Source organism: Peromyscus eremicus, chromosome 5, assembly GCF_949786415.1.
Source record: "Peromyscus eremicus chromosome 5, PerEre_H2_v1, whole genome shotgun sequence".
In the NCBI taxonomy this organism is placed as follows: Eukaryota; Metazoa; Chordata; class Mammalia; order Rodentia; family Cricetidae; genus Peromyscus; species Peromyscus eremicus.
The window spans coordinates 86,131,380-86,155,367 of NC_081420.1; the positions used below are offsets into that span (position 1 = coordinate 86,131,380).

General features: G+C 51.6%; 1 protein-coding gene and 1 long non-coding RNA gene across 2 annotated transcripts in view; one reads left to right on the plus strand and one right to left on the minus strand.

The window, feature by feature from the left end:
* The window catches only part of Slc7a5 (solute carrier family 7 member 5), a 30,220-nt gene extending 20,705 nt beyond the window's left edge, over positions 1 to 9,515 (plus strand). Inside the window, exons 3-10 of the mRNA XM_059263888.1 lie at positions 168 to 273; positions 1,122 to 1,166; positions 1,627 to 1,750; positions 2,508 to 2,611; positions 2,914 to 3,010; positions 3,822 to 3,971; positions 5,210 to 5,387; positions 6,200 to 9,515. Of these exons, the coding sequence (XP_059119871.1) occupies positions 168 to 273; positions 1,122 to 1,166; positions 1,627 to 1,750; positions 2,508 to 2,611; positions 2,914 to 3,010; positions 3,822 to 3,971; positions 5,210 to 5,387; positions 6,200 to 6,255 (860 nt within the window). The 3' untranslated portion in view covers positions 6,256 to 9,515. The remainder of the gene's footprint in view (positions 1 to 167; positions 274 to 1,121; positions 1,167 to 1,626; positions 1,751 to 2,507; positions 2,612 to 2,913; positions 3,011 to 3,821; positions 3,972 to 5,209; positions 5,388 to 6,199) is intronic.
* Positions 9,516 to 9,984: 469 nt separating this feature from the next.
* Positions 9,985 to 20,550, minus strand: LOC131910627 (uncharacterized). Its single transcript, XR_009379179.1, has 3 exons — positions 20,359 to 20,550; positions 10,484 to 10,639; positions 9,985 to 10,206 (listed from the first exon to the last, which is right to left on the minus strand). It is a non-coding gene; the product is annotated as an uncharacterized LOC131910627 (long non-coding RNA).
* Positions 20,551 to 23,988: the final 3,438 nt, after the last annotated feature.

Consider the following 23,988-nt stretch of genomic DNA (forward strand, 5'->3'; position numbering starts at 1 on the left):
GGGGGGCATTGATCATATGGCTAGGTGGGTGCAGTGATCTGCAATAAAAAGCCTACACCCCAAGCTTTTGTTTGTTACAGTATTTTGCTCCAGAAACATTCCAGAATTTGTCTTATGATCTGTCCAGATCCTCTAACCAGTATTCTGTTTCCTTTAATGCGTTCCAGGTGATATTTCCAACCTACACCCTAAGTTATCCTTTGAAGGTACCAATTTGGATGTGGGGAACATCGTATTGGCATTGTACAGTGGCCTGTTTGCCTATGGAGGATGGTAAGTTCTGGAACATCTGAGTCCCTTGGCCTGGGGACATGCCCAGAATCTCAGTGCTCTGACCATACAGAGGTGATTGAAGTGGGTGAGACAGAGCACAGGGAACATCGTTAGCTGCACAGGCACGTACAGGTCACTGCCATTAGGTAACAGGCAGGGAGAGCTGGTCCTGTCTGCAGTTTTCCATAGGTACCCAACCTGACCTCTGCTTTTAGGACAACTCTATAGAGACTTGAGGTGTTGAAGCCACACAGAGTGTTTTGGCAGGATTGGGCTGCACGTTCACCTCAGAGTTGGCAGAGGACAGAGCAGAGTGAGCAGCTGGTCTCAAGCGCGCCCACTGCCCAGCTTCTGTCAACAGTGGGAGCCTGCAGAGGATTCTCCTGTCCCTTACTTACTATCTTAGTGTACTATTGCTGTGACCAAGTCAACCCTTAGAAAGAAGACATTTAAATGGGGGCCTAAAGTTTCAGAAAGTTAGTCCATTATCATCATGGCAGGGAGCATGGTGGTGTGCATGGTCCTGAAGCAGTAGCTGAGAGATTTGTATCCTGATCTGTAGGCAGGCAAGCAGAGAGACACACTGGGCCTAGTGTGAGCTTTTGAAATCTCAAAGCCCACCCTAGTGGTACAAAAGCCACACCCACTCCAAGAAAAGCCACACCCCTAATCCTTCCCTAATAACTCATCAGCTGGGAACATAAGCTTGCAAATATATGAGCCTGTGGGGGCCAGTCTCATTCAAACTACCACGCCTACCCAGAGCAGCACAGGGTTCTCTTTGCATTGTTTCTTTCCTCCCCTAAATCATGTGTTCAATCTAATGATATATATTGCTTGGTTTCTAGGAACTATCTGAATTTTGTCACAGAGGAGATGATCAACCCCTACAGGTATGTACAGAAATGGAAGAGACACATTTCCTTGTCTTAACATGAAAGGGAGAAGCCACATACTGTACAAGCCCATTGATGAGCCCCACCCAGGTTCTATGGAGAGCTGTGTGAGGGGCCTGCAGTGAGGATGATGCAGGGCTAGGGTGGGTTCCAGGCCAGAGAGAAGCAGCTGTGGCTCTTGGTCCTGGATACCAAGTGGAGGGGACTTGTCTGGGGTGTGCAACTAGTAGGCAGGGCCATGGGGGTTCACATTGGCCCGTCTTTGGCTCTCTTGAGGCCTAAGAGCCACCTAAAAGAGCCTCATTTTTTCAGGGATGTGTGAGCTATGATTCAGCCGTGCACAGCTGCTCAAGTCCATGGAGCCACTTGCAAAGGGAAGGGAGCCTGGCTCCTCACCCTGGGGTCTGGCCCTAAGTCCTGGCCTGCACACTGACCTGTCTCTCCCTCTTCTTCCCAGAAACCTGCCCCTGGCCATCATCATTTCCCTCCCCATTGTCACACTGGTATATGTGCTGACGAACCTGGCCTACTTCACCACCCTGTCTACCAACCAGATGCTGGTGTCCGAAGCTGTGGCTGTGGTAAGATACTGCCTACCAACTTCTCCTAGGCCCAAGAGGCTAAGATTGGCCTGCCACCCCAGAACTGTGACCAAGCCAGCCAGGCCTGACCCTTGAACCCAAGCTTTACCCTACCTTGAGAGTCTAGTGGTCATCATTGGTGACCACCAAAGATGACCACAGAGGACCCCACCAGGCTCTCTGCATGATGAGAGCAGGGCATTAAATGCTGCTGCTTAGATAGCGCCTTGCCTATGGCAGGACAGCATGTGGGTGGTCACAGGCATCTGGGCACAGGTGGCTCTATTAGGGGCCATGGTGACCTAGGGGGCTGCTACTGGGTCAGTGGCAGTGAGCCAGCTCTGGGCTATGTATGGCATCAGAAGGCACAACCAGGCTCCTTGGCAGCCCCTGTGACTCCTTTATTTAAGTGGTGATTCAGAGCCCATGGTTCATAAAGAGCCACCACACCAGGCTCTTGGCAGATGTGAAGGAGCTGTTCAAGATTACCCCCATGTCCCATAGGAATGGATCAGGATACCTTATGTGTGTGCCCCACAGCAAGACTCAGGGATGGCCCACTGTGAGACCCTGTGTGTCTCCTCATAGTGCAGACCCAGTTCTGAGAAAACCACACATGCAGCAGCCTGAGGTGTGGGACACCTAGGAACCAGGTCAGCCCAGCAGGGTCACGGGCTGAGCTGCTCCAGTGGCCAGAATTGAGGCCCTGCCTGCGTCCATGGTAGCTGAACGCTCACCATGTGTTGTGTCTGTCCAGGATTTTGGGAACTATCACCTAGGAGTCATGTCCTGGATCATTCCTGTCTTCGTGGGCTTGTCCTGCTTTGGCTCCGTCAATGGGTCTTTGTTCACATCCTCAAGGTAAGTACCTGACGGTGCCCTAGGAAAACCCCTCTGCTATTCCATAAGCTTTGAAATCTGTCTATTTATTGATGATAGATAACTGATGGTTAAATATTTGGATGACCTGGGAACATATCATGGGAGCTAGAAGTAAGATACAACCCAGGTTTCTGTCCTTGTTAGGCCTTGAAAGGCCTGTGGCCAGGTGGCAAAGGTCATGCCCCTCCCAGTGTGGCTGACACACATCCCTCTCAACTCCAAGTATCTCCCCACATTTGGGTGATGGGGCCAGTGCTGATTGCCCTCTGCTCCATCCACAGGTTGTTCTTTGTGGGGTCCAGGGAGGGCCACCTGCCTTCTGTCCTCTCCATGATCCACCCTCAGCACCTGACACCTGTACCATCACTGGTGTTCACGGTAAGTCTACCGTGTGCTCCTGCCTGTCTGTCCTCACCACGTAGGGCCCTATGCCTGTGCCCAGAGCAGTATGTAGTCGGGAACTGTGTGTCATGCACATGGCAGCCAAGCTGCACTAGACCGTTATACTCCACCAGATTTTAAAATTCAGAACCCCATTGTGGTTCTTGAAGTGTATGAAACGAAATCCCTGCCCAGCAGGAGCGTCTGCTCACTCTGCTCTCCATGCCCACACTATGTTAATGGCCTCAGCTCACAAATTGGACTCAGCTGTTCTTCCTTCTGTGCCTATCTGTTGAGTTATGTTAGTCCTCTGTTGCTATGTAACAAAAGTCACCCCAACCCCAGAAGGCTAAAATAAAAAACATTTACTGTCTCACCCTTCCTGGGTCAGGAATTTGGGGTCCCTGAGGAGGCATAGTCAGCATCAGTTTGAGCTTTCTTTTAATGGTGGTATGGATATATAGTGTGCTCGGTGCTTTGTTGGAAGGTTCCCTCATTCGGATGGTTCAGTCACTGATGGCACAGGAGGCCACAGTAAGCTCTAGGTGCAGGTACTTTGGCCTTTCCACTCCGGAGAGCTCTTGTCCTTCATCCTTGGACGATGGGTTCTTCACTGTGTTCTCACGTCCCTCCCTTTGCACCCCAAGACCTCCCACAGGGTCACAGTAGTTACTTCCTAAAGCAAGAGCAAGCAGTTGTGCTCAGCCAGACACTGGTGGAGCTGGTGGTCTCCTGTCTCGTGGCCTCTGGTACCCTGCCACATCAGCACAGCCCTGCCAGGCTCACCTGGCCCTGTCTTTGCTTTCAGTGTGTCATGACCCTGATGTACGCCTTCTCCAATGACATCTTCTCCATCATCAACTTCTTCAGCTTCTTCAACTGGCTGTGTGTGGCCCTGGCTATCATCGGCATGATGTGGCTCCGCTTCAAGAAGCCTGAGCTGGAGCGTCCCATCAAGGTGAGTGTTGGGTGGTGTCCCTTCTGAGTCCCTAGGTGTCATCCTCAGAAGCAGGGTCTGCATCCAAGGAGCCCTGGATGGACACTGCCCTGTCTAGCCTTCATCTCTCCTTGGCACACTAGGGAGCCTGCCCCCCTCTCCATGAGTACCATGTGAAGGGCACATTGAAGGCTGAGCTGCTGGGGTCCCAACAGATGTCTGAGTGGTCCCAAGACACCTGAGTTAGGGTGGCTGATGGCCAGCAGTTTCTGTTACCCAGCCAGTTCTCCTTGGGCACACAACTGACCCAATCACACCTGCCACAGGGCTTCTTCCTGCCCTCACTCCGTGGTCTCCACCAGTATCACAAGGAACCTGGTGGCCAGTCAGTGGAAGACCCCAAGCATCCCGCCTTGTACTACTCAGTCATCCAAACTGTGGGGTTAGAGGTCAGACTGCCCACAGCTGATCCGTGGAAAGTTCACCCATAACCTGTGGGCTTCATTCCCTGGGCACGTGGTTAGAGTCTGTTCCACGGGACTGTTTCCCACGTTGGGAGTCCATTTAGACCATGGAATTCTGGACAGCCAGCACAGCAATCTGGCAAGAGCCCACAGAGGAAAGCCCAGCTCTGCCTGCTGGGTTATTCAGCACTCGAGCTGCCCTGCCAGAAGCCTGTCTGCTTTGGCTATTTGCAGGCTGTGGCTTCGGGGTGAGCATTTATATCCACAAAGGGTTCTCTGAAAAGGCAGTATTCCTTGCTTGTTGGTGGGTAGCCAGGGTTTTCCCAGAAGGGTCAACCTACTGCTCCTCCCCTAGGTGGCCATGGGTGGGTATTGCAGCCAGGAGTTTCCATGTCTGTGATGTGGGGACTGCAGAGCCGATCTCTGCTGCCCTGTGGAAGCCTCGAGAGAAACCAGGCTAGCTGTTTTCATTCCCCTGACTGTACCAGATGAGCTTTGCTCAGCACCTTGTACTAAGGTCGGCGTGAGACTGAACAGGACATGGATTCTGCTCTCTCCGGGCCCATGACAGTTCAAGGCTGGCCTGGGGAACAGCTGGAGGTAGTTAAGCCACATCAAAGCAAAGGCCCAAGGTCTAGGGAGGGGTGGCTGGGCAGACCCAAAGGAGAAGGTGATGGCTCCGGGGTCACATGCCAGCCACAGGACAATAAGTAGGAGCTTTCCACTTGTGCCCACGGGCCATGGGCCATGTGGGGAGGAGAACCTGGTAGCCTATCTTTCTCAATTCTGTCCCAGGTGAACCTGGCCCTCCCGGTGTTCTTCATCCTGGCCTGCCTCTTCCTCATTGCCGTGTCCTTCTGGAAGACACCCAAGGAGTGTGGCATTGGCTTTGCCATCATCCTCAGTGGGCTGCCTGTCTACTTCTTCGGCGTCTGGTGGCAGAACAAGCCCAAGTGGCTCCTGCAGGCCATCTGTGAGTGTGCACAGCCCCTGCCCATACCAGCCAGGGTGGGAAATCCCAGGGTAAGGGATTGGTGGTCCTGCCATGCCCACCATACAGACCAAGAGAATCATCCTGAGCCTCGGGCTTTGTGGTATGAAAGTAACCAGAAGACATGGGGCTCCACCTGGGCTGGCAGTGAGAGTAACCGGAGACATGGGGCTCCACCCGGGCTGGCAGTGAGAGTAACCAGCAGACATGGGGCTTCACCCGGGCTGGCAGTGAGAGTAACCGGGCTGGCAGTGAGAGTAACCAGCAGACATGGGGCTCCACCTGGGCTGGCAGTGAGAGTAACCGGGAGACATGGGGCTCCACCCTAGCCGGTCTTAATAGGCATTCCATGGCTAGCTGCCCTTGCCAACTGGCAAAACCCCACTACAGGCCACTAGCTTGGACATTGTGGCCTGACCAAGAGATCGAGCCTGAAAATGTTGTATATGAGGCACCTGGCTCAGGGCTGGTTCCAGTTAGGACCCTTCTTCACCCTCCTAAAACTCCCAGAGGACAGTAGTATTTGCAGACCTGAGCTATCACTGTGGTCTGGGGACTTGGAAGTTCCAGAATGGGGAGTAGCATCAGCCTGATGATATGAGTTCAGATTCCTGGACCCACGTAAAAGCCAGACGCAGGCAAGCAGCTCACCTATTGAGCCATCTGTCTAGCCCATCTCTCGAAATTTCAGAAGTGACTAATGGGCTGCTGGTGAGAGCAAGCAGGACAGTAGGAGCTAGCCCCAGCTCCTGCCCATCTTCCAGCCTGTGCTCACCCCTGTTCTCTCCCTGCAGTCTCTGTGACGGTGCTCTGCCAGAAGCTTATGCAGGTGGTTCCTCAGGAGACTTAGCTTCGAGTCCTGGGTGCCACAGGGAGAGTGCACACTGTGACTGCTTCCAGACAACTCACCTCAGAAAAGCAGCGTCCAGGCCTGCCATTCTCCACAGCTCCAGTGAGCACCACCAACTGTCCAGCATCATCCACTGTCCCTCCAATCGTCAGGTGTTCACAGTGGCTGTGAAAGAATACTCTGGTACGAATTTGGTCCCAGAAGGCGACCATCCATACATGGCACTCGGTGTTAGCACATGCTGTGAGCTGAGGCTTGGTCTTTCTGACTTTCTGGGGACTGCCACATCTGGCCTTTCTCCCCTCTCTGAATTTTGTTTTGTTTTGTTTTTGTAGCTTGCATTTGAGTCAAGTTTACACTACCGAGATGATTATTTTTTAACAAAACAGGGTAGCAAGGCGCAGGAGATAGGTAGCCAGAGCAGTCCAGCTGTGAATGTGAAAGCTGCTGGCTACAGCTCTTCTCTCAAGGCTGTCGTTCAGTAGCACAGTGTGACTCAAGGGGACCGCATCACTGTTGCCAGGTCGAAGGAACTACTGAGACTCGGATGTCACCTGTTCTACTGTGGACTTGGACTGACAGATGGATGACACATATTCTAGCTTGGGTTATTTTGTCTTTCTGGGGTCCTAGAGATGGAACCCCAGCCTCATTCATACGAGGCAAGTGCTCTACTGCTGAGTTACTTTTTTAACATTATAAATGTAGAGCTCAGGTCTCACTGAAGTCCTGGTGACTCCTCTTCCCTTGACCATACATGAAAGAGAGCTCTGCAACTGTAACCCTAACAGCAGCTGGCTGCCATAGCCAGAAGCCCATGGGAAGAGCTGGCCGCCAGCTGTCAACTACAAGGCCATGTGCTCTTGTGCACACAGGCAGGCTCTGCATCATTCAAGGGGCTGTGCTCTCTGGTTCTTGCAGACACAGTCTACCCCCTATCCCAGCTCTCTTAGAAAATGGACCAGGAAGGTGGACACAGTGACCAGCACTATGGGTCTCCCACCCACACACCTCCGTTCACCTCCATAGTTCCTGAGACTGTCAGCAGCTCTCTGCCAAGTCACCACCATCCCCTCCTTATCTCCGATAGCCATTGTCCAGAATATGCACCAAGCACCCTCCCTGCTCTCTGCCACCTATGTGGCAAGATCACTCCAGCTTCCTGAGTGTGGAAGCTGCTGGCTGTCTGCCGCTATCCCTCCTTCTATGTGGGGCCACCCTACAGGTTGCCCGTTCTGGTCTGGGGGAGAAAGCTAAGGTCCAGCCAGCACATTTAACCAAGCAGCTGATCTACTTGGAGGGACATCAGGATCTAAAAATCCCTTCCCAGTCCCAGCCATTGCTCAGATCGTGGCCTGCTTGAAGGGAGGCAGTGACTAGAGAGATTCTATTCTATGCAGCTCTTGCATGGTGATAACCTTACTACTGGCCTCCCTGACCTCCCTCTATGTTTCTGGGGTCCCCTTTCATTGGGTGAGGAGGGAGAAGTCAGAGTGCCTCCTGAAGGATCTCCCAGAGATCTGAACTGGGGTCTCTGCCTTGGAAATCAGGGCAGGGACCCAGTCCCAGCCTGGGTCTAAAGGGCAGGGACTCTTGGGCCTGCCATGTTCATGTTCATGGTGCTGACCTATACCCTCTGAGAAGGCCCTGCTCATTCCTCTCTCTGATGCCCTGGGGTCTCCCACCTGCAGGGTTTTTTGTTTTTGTTTTTCTTAAAGCAGTCCCTGACCACACAGCCATTTGGTCAGTACTTTGTCCTGACATGTCACTGACCCAGAGGATACCTGTGCCCGGCTTATGTCAGTGGTCAGTGTCTGAGTGGTGTGTAAAGGTGATGTTCCTGCCACATTGAGTCCATCTGCTGTGCCACCTGAGTTAGTGGTGTGGTTGTGACATCTTTTACTCTTGTATTAATGGCTAATCTGTTACACTGGGCTGGGGGGTGGGGTGGGGTTTTGCTGTTTTATGGGACTTTTTCGGTTTTGTTTTTTTTAAAAAAAAAAATGCTATTAGAATTCTAAATTGCTAACGGTCTTCTTTGTTCTGTGTTCAATGCCAGATTCCCTGTGTGGGAACCGTCTTTTTTTTCCTCTCAGCCCACCCCTTTCTCACAGCCCTACATTGCTCTGCTCACCAGCCCCCTGAGGGTGACAAGGCTGGAGGGAAGCCAGGGAGCCAGGGACACACTAAGGTCACAGGAGGGAGAAGATTCCTGGAGGCCCCTAGGTGGGAGGGGCTTGGCCTAGAGGGGGCCTTATGCCAATTGTGCTGTGAGCATCATCTCTGGAAGGGGAGGGGGGATGGGAGTAGTGACTCCAGGTCATCTCATCTCATAACCCCTCATCTGTCATGGACAGGTTAGAGTTCAAGGCTCAGAACCTAGGACCACTTCTCTCTGCATCCTAGCATCTGTGGGAGAGGGACCCTTGAGGCCAGACTCCCACCTCTATCCCGGAACTTCAACTGGGCTGATCTTCCAGGTCACACCTACTGGGTGCTGAGGTCCTCATGACCAGCCATCAGCTTCCAGATGTCACCGTACAGAGTGTGTCTTTGAAAAGCAGAGGGGTTCTGATGGCTGGTGTGTATAAATCTGGGAGCATTTGGCATCTTCTAGAGCTTCAGGACCCAGGGCTTCTGGGACCTCAGCAAGGCATTCTTGGCTCCGAGCAGCACAGAGCATCCCGGAGTGCAGGTTGGGAAACTTGGTACCTCGGAGGTGTGGGCCTGGTCTCTGGCCTGCCTGTCCCACACAGCGCAGCTCCCCGCTCCCCCATTTAGGAGACCTATGGGCAGCCATGTCCACAGGGAGTGAGTGGCTCCTACCATCCTCTCCTGTTGTAGAGTTAAGTTAGAAACCACTCTTCAAAGCCTCCCTAAGCTGTCTTTGAAGGTTATGGGCACAAACACGCCCTGCCTTTTATGGGCCCCCACTTGGCCTGCTCCAGCCCCCGCACAGTCCAGTCATGCTGCCTATGTGCCTGTACAGGACTTAATAGTCTGCTAAGTTATGGGTAATGGCAGGGGTGCCGAGTGGCCTGACATCAAATACATGTGACCTTATCCCCATTCAGTGAGCTCATGTGGCCCCTTGAACCAAGACAGGTACCCCGCAAGCTCCCACAATGCTGCCAGCCCACTGCCCTCCAGCACCTGAAGATACCTACACTGAGCTGGTAGCCTTGTATGCCTAGAGAAGGGGATCATCTTCCTGGGGTTAGCTGCAAATAAACTCCACACTCTTGACCTCAACATACTCAGCCCTTGTGTCTTACTTGAGCCTTGGCTGTGTTATACCCCAACTGCAGGCTGCCACTTACTCAGCCCACAGTGAGCTGGGTACTGGCTTCATCTTAAGCCATTTAATGGACCAGGCATGTACACTTAGGCATCCAGAGTGGACAGTGCAGAGCCAGTGGACATGGCCTTTGTGAAGCTTCCCTGGTGGGCCATGCACTCCCTGTTTCCACAGACATCCCAGCACTACTGACTTGTGTATAGCATGCAGCCTCTGGTGTTGAAGGAGCTCCTGGGGAAGGATAAAGGGTGAAGAGCCAGAGGTGAATTTGATAGCTCTGGGTTAGACATCTTGCAGGGGACCCTGAGGGGCCTTCCCAGCTGGAGACTGAAGAGCTGGTTGTTTTTTTTTTTTCCCAAGTGTTAAGCAGGTGACTGTGAAATGAGAACAGATCAAGATTTATTAAGAGCTTCTGAAGGATTATGGAAAGGGGGTGGGGTGTTGCGATGCTGCAACGTCGTTTCAACTATCTGGTACAAGGGTCTCAAGGAAATTGACCCTAAGAGTGGGAAAGGCAGTCGACGGAGCAGACATTTCCTCAGGCCAGCCAGACTGGCAGGTTTGTTGCAGGGAGGACACAGACAGACCATGTTGAGATCTCTACCCAGGGTCCAGGTCCTCCGCTCCATCAAAGGAAGTTCCAAAGCTCCTACCTGGAAAGAAGGCCAATACAGAGAAGCACTGAGTGCTGATGTCTCACGAAGCACCTTGAGGGACCCTGGGTAGCTTGCTTTATGGGCAGACTTAAACAGGAGGATCCTTGGTGAGTTAAATAGGGCGATGCAAAGTCAGGAATGGGTGGGAATTCTCCCCTTCTCTGTCCTGTGGGATTATAGCATGATGGCAGGTGCATTATGGGAGCAGACAGTTCTGCAAGGCTGATGATTGGAAGACGCCATTTTAACCATGCAAAAGGTGGTTAACAGTTACCTCGGGTGGGTCATGCCATGGGCTCAGCTAGGTTTGGTGGTCTGGCTTTTTTTTTTTTTAAACTGCTTGAGCATTCACACGCCATGCCAATATTGCTCTTGATTGCACCAGACTCCGGTCTCTTCCCTGTTCTGTTGCTTGTTTCAGGCTGGCCCTCTAAAAAGAAAGAAAACCAGTTAGATCAGCCAACATCTTGTCTCTTAGGCCACTGATGAGGTAGAGGATGGGAATCAGACACTGGGTAGATTCCGCAACTCCACTGGCTCCCCCTCAGGTCTGACTGCTGGAAGAAGCAGTTTGGAAGATGGTGGTCTACAAATCCCTGGAGCTGGTGCCATGGTACTCCCTTCCTGGAGGAAAATGATAGGGTCCAGGGTCAAAGGGCACTATCTAGCAGATGTTTTCTCCAGCTGAAAGCGGTCATCCTTAAAAAAACCACACATACACCCATCCCCCCTCCCTGCCTGCCCCCCCCCCCAATTCAAGTCAAAATGCTATGCTGGGACCATCAAATCCAGCTAGATAGAAAACCCAGTTGTTGCTCATTAGGGCCAATGAGGCGCAGGTGGTGAGGCATCCGTAAGTAGAATCCTGTTGGTATCTTGAGAGTAGGAACTACAAGGGTCTAGGTATGTCCCCAGCCCAGCCATTCGTTGTCAGGACAAAATAGATGCTCCTGCATTGTGCCAGCGGTCTTAAATTCTGCTTGCCCTGCCTCCTCTCAGAATAGCATGGACCTGGGAGCTTTTTCTCTAGAGGACGGAGAAAGAGGAAGGAAAGGTGGGGAATGGGAGCACAGAAGCCATCCTGTTCTCTGTTCAGGGCCCTGGTCAACTTCCCTTGCCCAGCTACCCTGCCTGCAGAGACCATGGGCTGCATGATGGTGCCTTATAGGTCCTAAAGCCTTAGACAAGTCCACTGAGCTTGCCAGGCTGGTGGTGATGTTGTGCATGGTGTGTGTGTGACTGGTGGTGGTAATATTGTGTATGGTGTGTGTGTGGCTGGTAGTGATGTGCATAGTGTGTGTATGTGTGTAGCTGGTAGTGGTAATATTGTGTATGGGATGTGTGTGTGTGTGTGTGTGTGTGTGTGTGTGTGTGTGTGTTGCCTCTTTAACCAACAAAGCCAGCCCAAGGTAGGGATTCTCAGGCTGAGACTTGGAACAGAGGCTGTATTAGAGACAAGAAGTTAATTTGGGGGCTGAGATCTGGGCCAGTGGGGGCCCCAAGAACCTTGCACAGCCACTAAGACCCGAGGGGAGAAGCCACAGTGTGCCACAGCCTCTTCTGGTCATCCCCTAGTTTGGGTCAGGGTGTTTAAGCATGTATCTCTGACCCCTTGAAGACCTGTAAGTCCTTGGCCTCTCTCCAGTGTGACAGTGGTGGAGGTTGGGGGCAGCACTAAGCCTCTTGTCATAGGGCATCAGGAGGAGGAGGAAAGAAGAGACACATGCCTCAGGCACCATGTTTCCCCCTCCTCCAAGCACTAGAGGGTGGAATGTTGGCTATTCTTCCTACAGCTTAGTGGAAGTGTGAGCCAAAGTTTCTGCAGCTGGGTGGTAGTGAGGAACCACCCCCCAGCTCTTCTACTAGAATCTCTGCTGGACACCACCCCCTGCACGCGCGCGCGCGCGCGCGCACACACACACACACACACACACACACACACACACACACACACACACACACACCCGCACTGAGGCCTGACCCTGTGGATCTCACCTGAGAAAGTGCCAGGCTTGCAGCAGCCAGATGAAGCTGGCTCTTGGCCTTTTTCCCCACATTGCACCTCAAGCCCAGGATAGCTGTCTGGCCGTGCCTCCAGGAAAAGAGGCCCATCCCTCCTTCAGGCGTTCTTAAGTTTTAAGACCTCATCTTCTGCCAGAACTCCTAGATGCCTATCTCTTATGTATGCACAGCCATGCCAAACACTGCCCTGTTCACTTCTGGGGTCCAGTTCTAATAAGACCTTTCCTGTAGCCAAATGCAGTAAATTCTGCATGTAGGAACTCAACTACATCATTAAAGTCCGCCTCATAAAGTACACACCTCGGTGCCCGCCCTCCCCCAGCGAGCATCTCTTCTCAGTTCCTGTCTCTGCCTGTTTCTTTGGAGATCAAACCTTGACTGGGTCAAAGGGAATGATGGAAGGTTCCAGAGTCCCTCCTTCCTTACCATCTTCAGAGCCTCTGTTGGACTTCTGTAGGCATCATCTCTAGATGGTTCTTGTAGCTTCTGACAGAGTCGGAGCCAAGGCTAGGGTGTGGCCCCAACTCCCTGCCCCACCCTCTACACTTTTTGACAAGGAACCTGGGCTGTTGGATGCCACTCTGTCCTCTGCAAGAGGTACCAGTTAATCCTACTGACTTAACAGTGGATCCCTTAATCCTAAGGACTGGGTGGGGCCTTAGGCAAATCTGGATCAGGACACAGCTTGGCCTGGGACTTTTCTCCCGAAGCCCTCTTCATCACAAAAAAAAGGTCTTAGCCTTGCTTGTTTCACAAAACCGGACACTTCGAGGCTGTGCTTTGAGCCGCTGGGCAACCTTGATGTCACTCCCCTCATACTTACCCTTACTGCTGTGACACCTCTCCAAGCCTTCTGGGACAAGGACATTTGATCCTTAAAGGCTCTCTCTATAAGGACTCGGAAGCACTGAGTCTGGCCTCTATCATTAGATTGGCTGTTTTATTTCTGCGCTTGCCCCTGGTACTAGAGATGGGCTCAAACCCACAGAGAAGCAACAGTAGAACAAATCTGGAGTTGGGCAGAGAGCCTCATTCCAAATAACTACTGCAAGCAGAGCCGAGGGAGCGACAGAGTGGGGGCCCTTTCCTCTGCCCTTGTGGTTCACAGTGAGTGGGGATCTAAGTCGTGAGGAAGGGGTTCTACAAAACTGAGTACTGGAATTGAAGATGGGACTTGGGTTAGGCTGCACCCAGGCACACTGCCCTTCACTCAGGTCACTTGTCACCTCTCCCTCCATGACTGCCCAACACTTCCTTAGGATGTCTGATGGAGAGGCTGCACGTGGCCTTGGCTATCTTTCTCGCTGTCGCTGTATGTAGATAAGCCCTGAGGTCACAGTGAGCCAAAACCAGCAGGTTTGCTGCTCAGATGGAGAAAGACACTCATCTGAGAAACTCCCAGCCTGTAGTGTCCATCCAGTGTCCAGAGACCCTTGCTGGATGGGCTCACTCTCTGGAAGAAGCAGGAGACAGAAATGATTCTCGGTCTCCTGCCATCATCAGTAAAACCTGGCCAAGGAGCCTGTGGCTCTTGCATATTGGAAGATGACTCAGCCATAAATACAGAGGACACAAAGTGTCCTTACACTAACCAGGGAACAAGTACAGAGATGTCCAGTCAGTACCCTGTGTATCTAGAAATGACCAGCTGCTTTGTGCTGTCCATGGGGGGCGGGTTGTATGTGTGTGTGTGGGGGTGTCTGCAAACTTTAAAATCAGTGTGACCTTCCCTCTGACCTGTAAACTCTTGCTGCTTTGGTGGAGGGGGTTTCAGTGTGGGAGTGTGTTTTCTTGCTATGTCTGAAATATCTGTGGAGGATCATGCCAAAATTAGGACTTGCCGGAAGGGAACTTGAGTCCCACGGTCTGGGCAGGAAGATTCCCTTTCTCTTTGATTTTTTTCTTTTTCTTTTTCTTTGGAGACAGCCTCACTAAACTGCCCAGACTGGACTTGAATTAACTCAGTTGGCCAGGCAGGCTTGGAATTTACAACCTGCCTCTACCATGAGTAACAGGAATGACAGGCTTGCACCAGCAGCACCCCTTGAACTTGAATCATATTGCTATTTCACTTGTTCCCCAAAACAACAGGTTTTAAAGGAGCTCGGAGAAGTTTGTTGGCTCCAGGGATGTTGATGTGGATCAGGGGCTGGGTGGGGGCTGGGGGGGGCTTGGAGCAGCACTTGGGTAAAGACTCTGCACTGTGTGTGTGGGTCATGCATATCACTGCATAGCTTTTCTCCGTGTGTGTGTGTGTGTGTGTGTGTGTGTGTGTGTGTGTGTGTGTGTGTGTCTGTCTGTCTGTCTGTCTGTCTGCCGCCTTTGTCCAAGTACACAGTGCTTTCTCCATTTGTCCTGAAACCCCAGGAACCTTTTCTCACCCAGGTGTCTGACTTTGGCCTTAGATCATTACAAGAGGCACAGTGGACTGTCCCACTACCCCAGGAGAATGGGTCTTGTCCTTCAGGTCCTAGGCTGGCAGGAAGCTGGGGCAGAATGTTGGGTGCCTCTTCCACTGGAGCTGCTCTGCTGTACTGCTTTTGCAGAGATGGAACCTCCAATACAAGCCCCCAAAACAGATGCCTCTGAGACCCAGCAAGCCCAAATTCCCTAACTCACTGAGCCCAGATTCACTGATCTCAGCCCCCTTCCATCCTGATGGGGCCTCTCATGGGAAGCAGACAGCAAAGCCCCATCCCTGCTTCACACCAGCAGGCTTCAGCTGCCCCCTGCTGTCCTCACAGTGGGTGACAAGCTTCAGTGGACTCCCGATGCTCTGTGGTTTCCAGTTCACCAGGATCAACCTGTGAGCAAGACAGAGTGAGGAATGGACATAACATTAGGCTTCCCGAGTCAGAATCAGAGATGGCCCAGGCTTTCAGTTTTTACAGATGGGGAAACTGAGGCCCAGAGAGAGACTGAGGGAGAGTGAGAACCTGTTCGATGTACTCAACTGAGTTATGCAATTGCGAAGTGAGATGTGCACTCTGGTTAGGTTTGTCCTAGTTGTCAGAGTATGGTCCTACAGTTTTAATGAATCATGATTTGGTGGGTGAAGGCTGAGGCAAGGTTTCAGTCTAGCCCAGGCTAACCTGCAAACTAACTCACACTCCATAGCTGAGGCTTCAGATTCCTAGAGATCGTCCTACCTCAGCCTCTCAGCGCTGTGCTTTTATGCGTAAGACACTGCACCTAGCCTTGAATCACTTGGAAACCTGAGTAGGTATGTCTGCAAAGGCCCAAACTAAAAGGCTCCAGGTGGCCACCGGGCTTTGCAGAAGGCCCTTGTAGTAGTAGAGATCTGGAGTCCACCTAGGACCATGCAAAGAGCTTAAGTCCTGGGGTTAGACAAGCTCTGTTTAAGGCAGGGCAGACGTCATTGAGAAAGGGCATCTCCCAAGTGGTAGTGGAGCAGAGACCTCCAGCCTTTCAGTAAGCTGAGGGGAAGAGCTGGCTGCACAGATCATCCCATGAGCTTCTAACCAGAGACACGGGAAGATAACATGGCTCACAGGAGGGGGTAGTGGTGGTTGGGGCCTGTGGTTCCCAGGATGTGGCTGTCAGGTTTCCCAGGACTGTGGAGGTGAGTGGAGGAAGGTAGGATTTTGGTTTTCTGGACTGGCAAACCCAGAACAACCAGCAGGTACAGGCAGTCAGGGCCAGAAGGGTGAGAGATGAGAGTCCCAGAGGTGCCTGCAGCTGGAAGCCAGAGAGAGCTACCTGCCCTGCCGTCATCCTCAGAGAAAAGAAATGTCTGTGTTGAAAGGTTGTCCTGAGCCGGGGCATTCACCATTTCTATCCAGGACTTGGGTAATTCACAGAGGTGCCAGGACTTAATGTAACATCTATTGCTTTAGTGATTAAGATCCCATCTCTGGGTGTTCTGGCCTTTGCATAACTCCTCTGCCCACTTTTCCAACCCATGTTGAGCCACTGTCTCCCCGCCCCCCACATTCCATGCCCGGACATACATACCTCAGGGTTTTTGCATAGGCATGCCTCCCTAAGCTCTCTCTTTTCTATTCCCAGTAAGCCCTCTCTCTCCTCCCTGACTGCAGAGCCCAGGGGTCCGGCTTTCCACCTCCTTAGTTCACTTAAGAGTCAGCTGCCCACATTGCCCACCTCTGGGCACCAGTAAGAACATGTTGGAGGGATTCCTGGAGACTATAGTGGGAACTATTCCAGAGGGTCCCCGCCATGACCGTCAAGTGAGTTACTCTGCCTCTACAACCCTCTCCTGTAAATGGGTGTAGTGAGAGGACTGGCTGTGCAAGGTGGGGGAGGGGCAGGGAGGAGAAGAGGCAAGGGACTCCTCCTGCCCCTGGCCCCTCCTCCCCTGCACACCTCATCTGTCCCTGACTGCTAAGGTGGCCACATATCCTCTGGATCCCAGGTGCTTCCTGGAACCCCTTGCCCACGCTGATGACTAACAGTTTGGTGGGGGGATTGTTCCCTGGCCTAGCATATACTGCCTGGAGCTTACTTTGGGGAAGAGAGACCGGTGGGAACATTTCCTGGAAGCCTCTGGGAAAAACTCTCTCTTAGTAACCCAGGCTCCTGGAAGACAGTTTTCCTTCCGGAGACACAGCTGGGCTCAGCGTGAAGCCGCCACTACTGTTCTGGCGGGACCTGAGAAAGACGACTGTGCCAAGTCAGAGCCTAGAACGTGAGGGACAGAGGGCAGGAAGGATATGCCTGTCCCCAGCTGCCATTGCAGTCTTTCCTGGGTGCCTCAGGCTCCTGTTCCTGGGGCACATTGCATGGCTTTGGACATGAGCCGGGTTCTCCCAGGACAGCCACAGCTGAGTAGAGCTGCTGCAGCTGTGGCTGTTTTGGTTCCCGTTCCCTCCAGGAGCTGCTCCGGGGTGACAGTCACTGTCCCCTCCACCTGGTTCAGGCATGGAGTGGACACCGGTGGGCAGGACTGAGTCTCACCTCCTCAGGGCGCTCTGATGGCTTGGTCAGAAGAGGCCACTCGCCCACAGTTCTTCCACAGAGTGGCTGATGTCCACGGCAGGGGACCATGTAGTAGTGGATGCCACGACCCCAAACAGGATAGTTTTAGAAAGGCAGTCCTCCCAGGGTCAGCAGAGACCTCTCTACAGGGTAGCAGTGGACGTGGCTGCTCCCTTCTCTGCTCAGCCCAGCTTTTCTGATGAACAGTTTCCCAGCCTCAGCCCCCACCATAAACCTTCACCTCCTGCATCCTAGAGAGTCCTTCAGCTCCCAGTGTGCCTGGCTCTTACCACTCTGGAGAAGGCTCTGCTCCCTCCCACCCTACATCTTCCTTCCCTCTCCACATTGGCTGGGACGACTCTGTTCCACAGCACATCCTAAGAGCCCTGGGAGACCACACTGTGCCAATGGTGACAAGTTATTCTGAGAGCACACGTGGGCCGGCAGCGAGGATGTGGTGTGGGGTCCTTAATCCTCTGAGGAGAAACAACTGTGATCCCCACGTGGGACAGGTTCAGTCTAGGTCTCTACGCCTTTTTCTGAACTCTCTAAGCAGCAAACACTTGTGTGGATACCTGTTCCCTGGATGGTGTCCATACATCTCAATAGCCCAGTCTGCTGCCAGTTAAGCAGGGGTGCTCAGACTGTAGGAGGATGATGGACTCACGTCCCAGGTTTGCAGGATGTAGAGGAGATCAGCCCATCCTGGGAGCCCGTGATTCTACAGTCCTTTACACCCAAAGAGGACAGCTCACGGGTGCTAGAGCTCTGGCAATCCCAGCCACGTGTCACAGGTGACAGGCAGGGTAGACACAATGACTAGAGGGCCACTATGCAGAGGTGAGGGTGATGGACAGCTTGGTAGAGTGGCAAGAGGCATCTTACAAACTAAGCAATGCTGAAAGGAGCCTCTGAGGGGCTGAGGAGATGGCTTAGCTGGTAAAGAGTTTGGTGTGCGAGCACGAGGACCTGAGTTTGATCCCCAGAACAGACATAAAAAGCCAGGCTCAAGCCGGGCAGTGGTGGCACATGCCTTTAATCCCAGCACTGGGGAGGCAGAGGCAGGTGGATCTCTGTGAGCTCCAGGAAAGGCTCCAAAGCTACACAGAGAAACCCTGTCTCAAAAAACCAAAAAAGCGCCGGGCGGTGGTGGCGCATGCCTTTAATCCCAGCACTCGGGAGGCAGAGGCAGGTGGATCTTTGTGAGTTCAAGGCCAGCCTGGTCTACAGAGCGAGATCCAGGAAAAGGCGCAAAGCTACACAGAGAAACCCTGTCTCAAAAAAAAAAAAAACAAAAAAAAAAAACAACAACAACAAAAAAACAACAACAACAACAACAAAAAACCCAAAAAACCAAAAAAGCAAAAAAACAAAAAAAGCCAGACTCAATAATCTCAGCAACAGAAAGACAGGGAGCAGAGATCGGCAGATGGATCCCTGGGACTTGTCTCAGGCAGAGGACAGCTTGAATGAAGGTACTCTTCCCTGCCATGTGGGTTCCAGGGATCAAACTCAGGTCATCAGGCTTTACGGTAGCAACCACCTGTAGCTTGAGTTTTCCTGCCTGGCCCACAGTCAGGACAAATCTCTGTCACCCGCCAGTCCCACAGCCGCTCAAACCCGACCAAGTAAACACAGAGACTTATATTGGTTACAAACTGTATGGCCGTGGCAGGCTTCTTGCTAACTGTTCTTACAGCTTAAATTAATCCATTTCTATAAATCTATACCTTGCCACATGGCTCGTGGCTTACCAGTATCTTCACATGCAGCTTGTCATGGTGGTGGCTGGCAGTGTCTCTCCCTCAGCCTTCCACTACCCAGAATTCTTCTCCTTGTCCCGCCTATACTTCCTGCCTAGCCAATGGCCAATCAGTGATTTATTTACTGACCAATCAGCAACACACTTGACATACAGACCATCCCACAGCACTTCCCCTTTTCTTTTCTTAAAAAGGAAGGTTTTAACCTTTACACATCTCCAAAGTCAGCTTGGTATATTTGGGAATTTGGGCGTAGCTTCTCTTACTACTTCCTGCTGGAGGGGGGCGCTGTATCTTATGGGGACACAAAGAATATTTTAGGATTATGGAGTAGTCCATGAGGGTGTATCATCTGAGCCAGTTGCCTTGAAACGGTTCTGGATGTTGGATCATCTGGGCCATGGTGTCATCGGAGACCTTTCATTTGGTCTTGGCTGGTCAAACCTGATGTATCTTAATCTGGAACAAATCCATAGCCTCTGGCTTTCTGTGGAAACAAAAGCAGAGTCTCCTTTCCAAAGCAACATATCCTTATATCCAAATTTTGAAGTCAAGGTACCTTTAAAATATACATTTTGGCATAACTCAACAGCTTTTACAATCAAATGTTTTTCTGCAGTTAAAAATCCCAAAGACAACACAATCCAGATTCTCTGTGTAATATCCATTTTTACGTGGCTTATTTTTATACTACCTTTACTATCTCTTTAAAGACTTTATTTTTAAAAACTATTTATTTCTTTATATAACTGTATATATTCCTTTTTCTTTCTCTTTTAAGCCTATGTACATTTTTACACACATTGTAAACTATTACATCTGAATCTGTCTTATTGTGAATCTATTGCCTTAAACTGCAGCAGCTGTGGCTGCTGGCTCCGCCCACCTCAGCTTCCCAACATGGCCGTGGTACTTTACCACCAGCTCTGGGAACTATCGTGGGTATATGCTTTTATCCAAGCAGCGTGTAGCCCAGAAACCTCTTTTTTTGTTTTGTACTAGCAAAGGCTAAATCCACCACACAGCTTAATGTGCCACTTGCAGAGGCCTCATTCCCGCCATACTGCAGGTCGAGCATGCACGCCAGGAACCGGCCATAGTAGCTCAAACACGCAGGCTGCCGCTAGCTTGAAAGAGACAACTAGGAGCTGTTTTTAGCTCCGTTTTAGAATCTTTTCTCAGGTTTTAGGTGGAAACTCTTGCCACCACGTTGGACGCCATTTGTAGCTTGAGTTTTCCTGCCTTGCCCACAGTCAGGACAAATCTCTGTCACCCGCCAGTCCCACAGCCACTCAAACCCGACCAAGTAAACACAGAGACTTATATTGGTTACAAACTGTATGGCCGTGGCAGGCTTCTTGCTAACTGTTCTTACAGCTTAAATTAATCCATTTCTATAAATCTATACCTTGCCACATGGCTCGTGGTTTACCAGTATCTTCACATGCGGCTTGTCATGGTGGTGGCTGGCAGTGTCTCTCCCTCAGCCTTCCACTTCCCAGAATTCTTCTCCTTGTCCCGCCTATACTTCCTGCCTAGCCAATGGCCAATCAGTGATTTATTTACTGACCAATCAGCAACACACTTGACATACAGACCATCCCACAGCAACTACCAATACTCTTTTTCTGTTTGGTTAGTTTGGGGTTTGGAGGTTTTGTAGGTTTTCTTGGTTTTGTTTTTCTGTTTTTGAGACAGGGTCTCATGACCTTAAACTCATCATGTAGCCCAGGCTAGCCTGGAACTCACTATGTAGTACAGGCTAGCCTCAAACTTGCAATCCTCCTGGCTCACCAGAGCCCCCTTACCTGAGGGCTGGCAGTGCAGATATGCGTCACTACAACTGATGACATCTTGACTTTGCCAGCAGGATCCTTTCGGATTCATGTGGAAATGACGCTCAGTCCTGCACACCAGTGTCCACTCCAGGTCTGAGCCTTCGTGGTAACTGGCTCTGTCTTAGGGACCTTGCTCAACCCATGGTGATGGGTCATTTGTGCCCCTAGCAGGACAGGAGCACCCTGGCTCCATCTTGCTCTTGGCAACTCCTGAAAAATAACCTTTTGGAGTGCCATCTGCATGGGCAGGTCCAAGACCCTTCCCTTGAGAGAGAAGGTGAGTGATGGAGACCACTTATGTACATTAGTGAGCATCTATGGGGTTTCCACAGAACGTTCTAGAAGGTCCCAAACAGTAAGAATGTCTGGAAGAGACAGCTCCAAACTAGGCTGGATGACATGCAAGTTACAGCTCCTATTAACACCCCCTCCACTGGTGCCTTCGGTCCAGCACCAGTCTTGCCCGCTTCGCCCTTCTGAACCCCCAACCCCAGCTCTTCCCCTTGGCTCTGACACCTGGACCTCTATTTTCCTTTCACTGGGTGTTGATGGGGGTGAAAGGACAGGGTCCCGTCAGGTGAGGCTCTTGTAGTACCTGAGGAACAACTTTAGGAGGTGGCTGGGGGGGGGGGGGGGGCTCAAAGGGGTGGGGCTTAGCATGGGTGCTACCCATAATACGAGAGAGAGAGAGAGAGAGAGAGAGAGAGAGAGAGAGAGAGAGAGAGAGAGAGAGGTGTAAGGGCTCACTTACTTCTTTAAGTGAGCTCACTTATTTCATTTCTTTACATGTTTATTTGTATGTTGTGTATAGGAATGTTTAACCTGCACGTATGTAATGTGGGCCTGCTGTGTGCAGGGGCCAGAAGAGGGAGTTGGGTCCTCTGGAACTGGAGCTGCAGATGATTGTGAACTGCCATGTGGGTGCTCGGAATTGGCCCTCTGGAAGAGCAGCCAGTGCGCGTAAGCACTGAGCCACCTCTCATTTATTCCTGACGTTGTATAATACAGGGTTGGCACCACAAAGTCAGCACCACCCTCCGTTTTTAATTTCTAACAATTTTTGTGTGTGCACACACGTGTGTGTGCCTGTACCCAAAAGCCACGATGTGTATGTGGAGGTCAGAGGACAAACTCTTGGGAGTTGGTTCTTGTCTTCTCCCTGTTGTGTCAGGATCGCTCTTGTTTCTGCTTCTGTAGAAACTATTCCCGGGTAGCTGGCCCGGGGCCTCTGGAAGATTCACCATCGTACCTGTAGGACTGGCTCTTAGCTCCTTCCATCCTGCACCCTGGTGCCTCTTGTCTCCCCTGGGCTCAACTTCATGAGATGTGCAGCTATGGAGAGGCCTGCAGTACAGACTGGCCGTGGTTCTGAAGGGGCCCTGGGCACCACCCCAACATGCTAGGCTGACCCTGAAAAGGCAGGAGATCGGCACCCGGATGTGTGTGTGTTGCAGGGCCTAGGCTGAGGGGAGATGCCTAAAGACAAAGAAAAGAGGCCCATGTAATCTGTTTGCAAACAAAGACTTTGCTTCCAGGGGCTGTTCCATGAGATGGTGATATTAACAGACTTGGCTGGACTATTGTCCTTGTGCAAGCAGCTTATGAATATGCTGTGGTCTTCACATCCTGTGATGAGGCCTGCCGTGGGCACTGGTCCAGGAGGTGGCCCCCCTCCTAACCTCTAACTCCATTTGATTAGGAGTGTGGGAGGTGCATGTGTGTGTGTGTGTGTGTGTGTGTGTGTGTGTGTGTGTGTGTGTGTATGTGCAAATATGCATGTTAGTGTGTTTATGGTAGTTGTGTTTGCATAGTTTTGTGTGTGTGTTTTGCTGGAGATGAAACCCAGGCTTTGAATACTCCGGGCAAGTGCTGGCCACTATGCCATCACTCAGCTCTGCCAGTGTGTGATGTGCGAGTCTTTGTTAGTTCTGGTACCTCTCAGCTGGAAGTGGTGCCTCACATCTGTAATCCCAACTACTGAGTTAGCAGCTGCCAGCCTAGGCAACTTAGTGAGATCCTGTTTCATAAGTTTAAAAAAAGCCAGGGAGATGTATGACTCAGTGGTAGCCCTTGCCTAATGTACACAAGACCCTGAGTTCAATCCCCAGAATAGGAGGAAAAAACACAACCGGGCTATTTTCATGGTACTTGGGCTTATTGGGGGAGAGGGGCAGGAAACCAGAGTCTGTGGGGCCTGAGCAGTGGCTCCTTCTGATGGCAGTTCTTGTGTTTCCCAACACCTGCTGATGGGTCAGCCTAGACCTTGACCTTGCAAGGTGACGGTGCTTAGCCCAGAAGGGAGAGATACTTGTCCTGATGGTGTCTGGTGCTCGCTGGGAATACGGTGAACCTTCCCTGATCCCATGTAGACATCAAGCCTTAGCTGCCGCTTGGTGGAGTGAGTGTCTTGGAAAGAGGGCTTTCCCCAGTGACGCTCTCCAGACTTCTGGCTGCTTGGGAAGAGAGCTGGCTCCCAAGGGAGAGGATGCCTGGGCCTTGGGTCTCTGCCCTCGGCTCTGACTATCCAGGCCCCTCTCTGCTCAGCTCTGCACTCTGTTCCTGCTCCACCAGCTTCCCTGTCTGGAGACTTCTAGGTAAGGTCAGGAATGGAAACTCTAAGATATTATCCACACTCCCCCACCCTTCTTATAGCTTCAGGAGTGGTTGTGCTTTCCCATAGCTGCTGCAGGTTAATGCGCCCTCAGGCTAGGCATGGTTTAATCCCAGCACTCGGGAGGCAGAAGCAGGAGGGGCTCAGTGAGTTGCAGGCCAACCTAGTCTACATAGCAAGTTACAGGCTAGCCAGAGCTCCATAGTAAGCAAGGCCTTCTCTCAAAGGAATGTGCCTCCAGAAGACAGGCTTCAGTCCTAACCCTGATGCCTGTGAGTGTGACCTGACTTGGGAACAGTCTGAAGATATGATTAGTTACCATGAGGTCTTACTGATACATGAGGGGCTCTAAGTCCAACAACTCAGCAATACTAGGGATTGAACCCTGGGCCTTGTGAGTGCTAAGCAAACACTAACCACTGCACTTCCGGACCTGTTTTTTACTTTTTATTTTTAAACAGGGTCTCACTATGTTGCCCTGGGTGCCCTAGAACTCACTGTATAGTCCAGGAACTTACAATCCTCCTGAGAAGCTAGGATGACAGGCCTGAGCCACCAGACTCAGTGGCTGGTGTCCTTATTAGAGTAA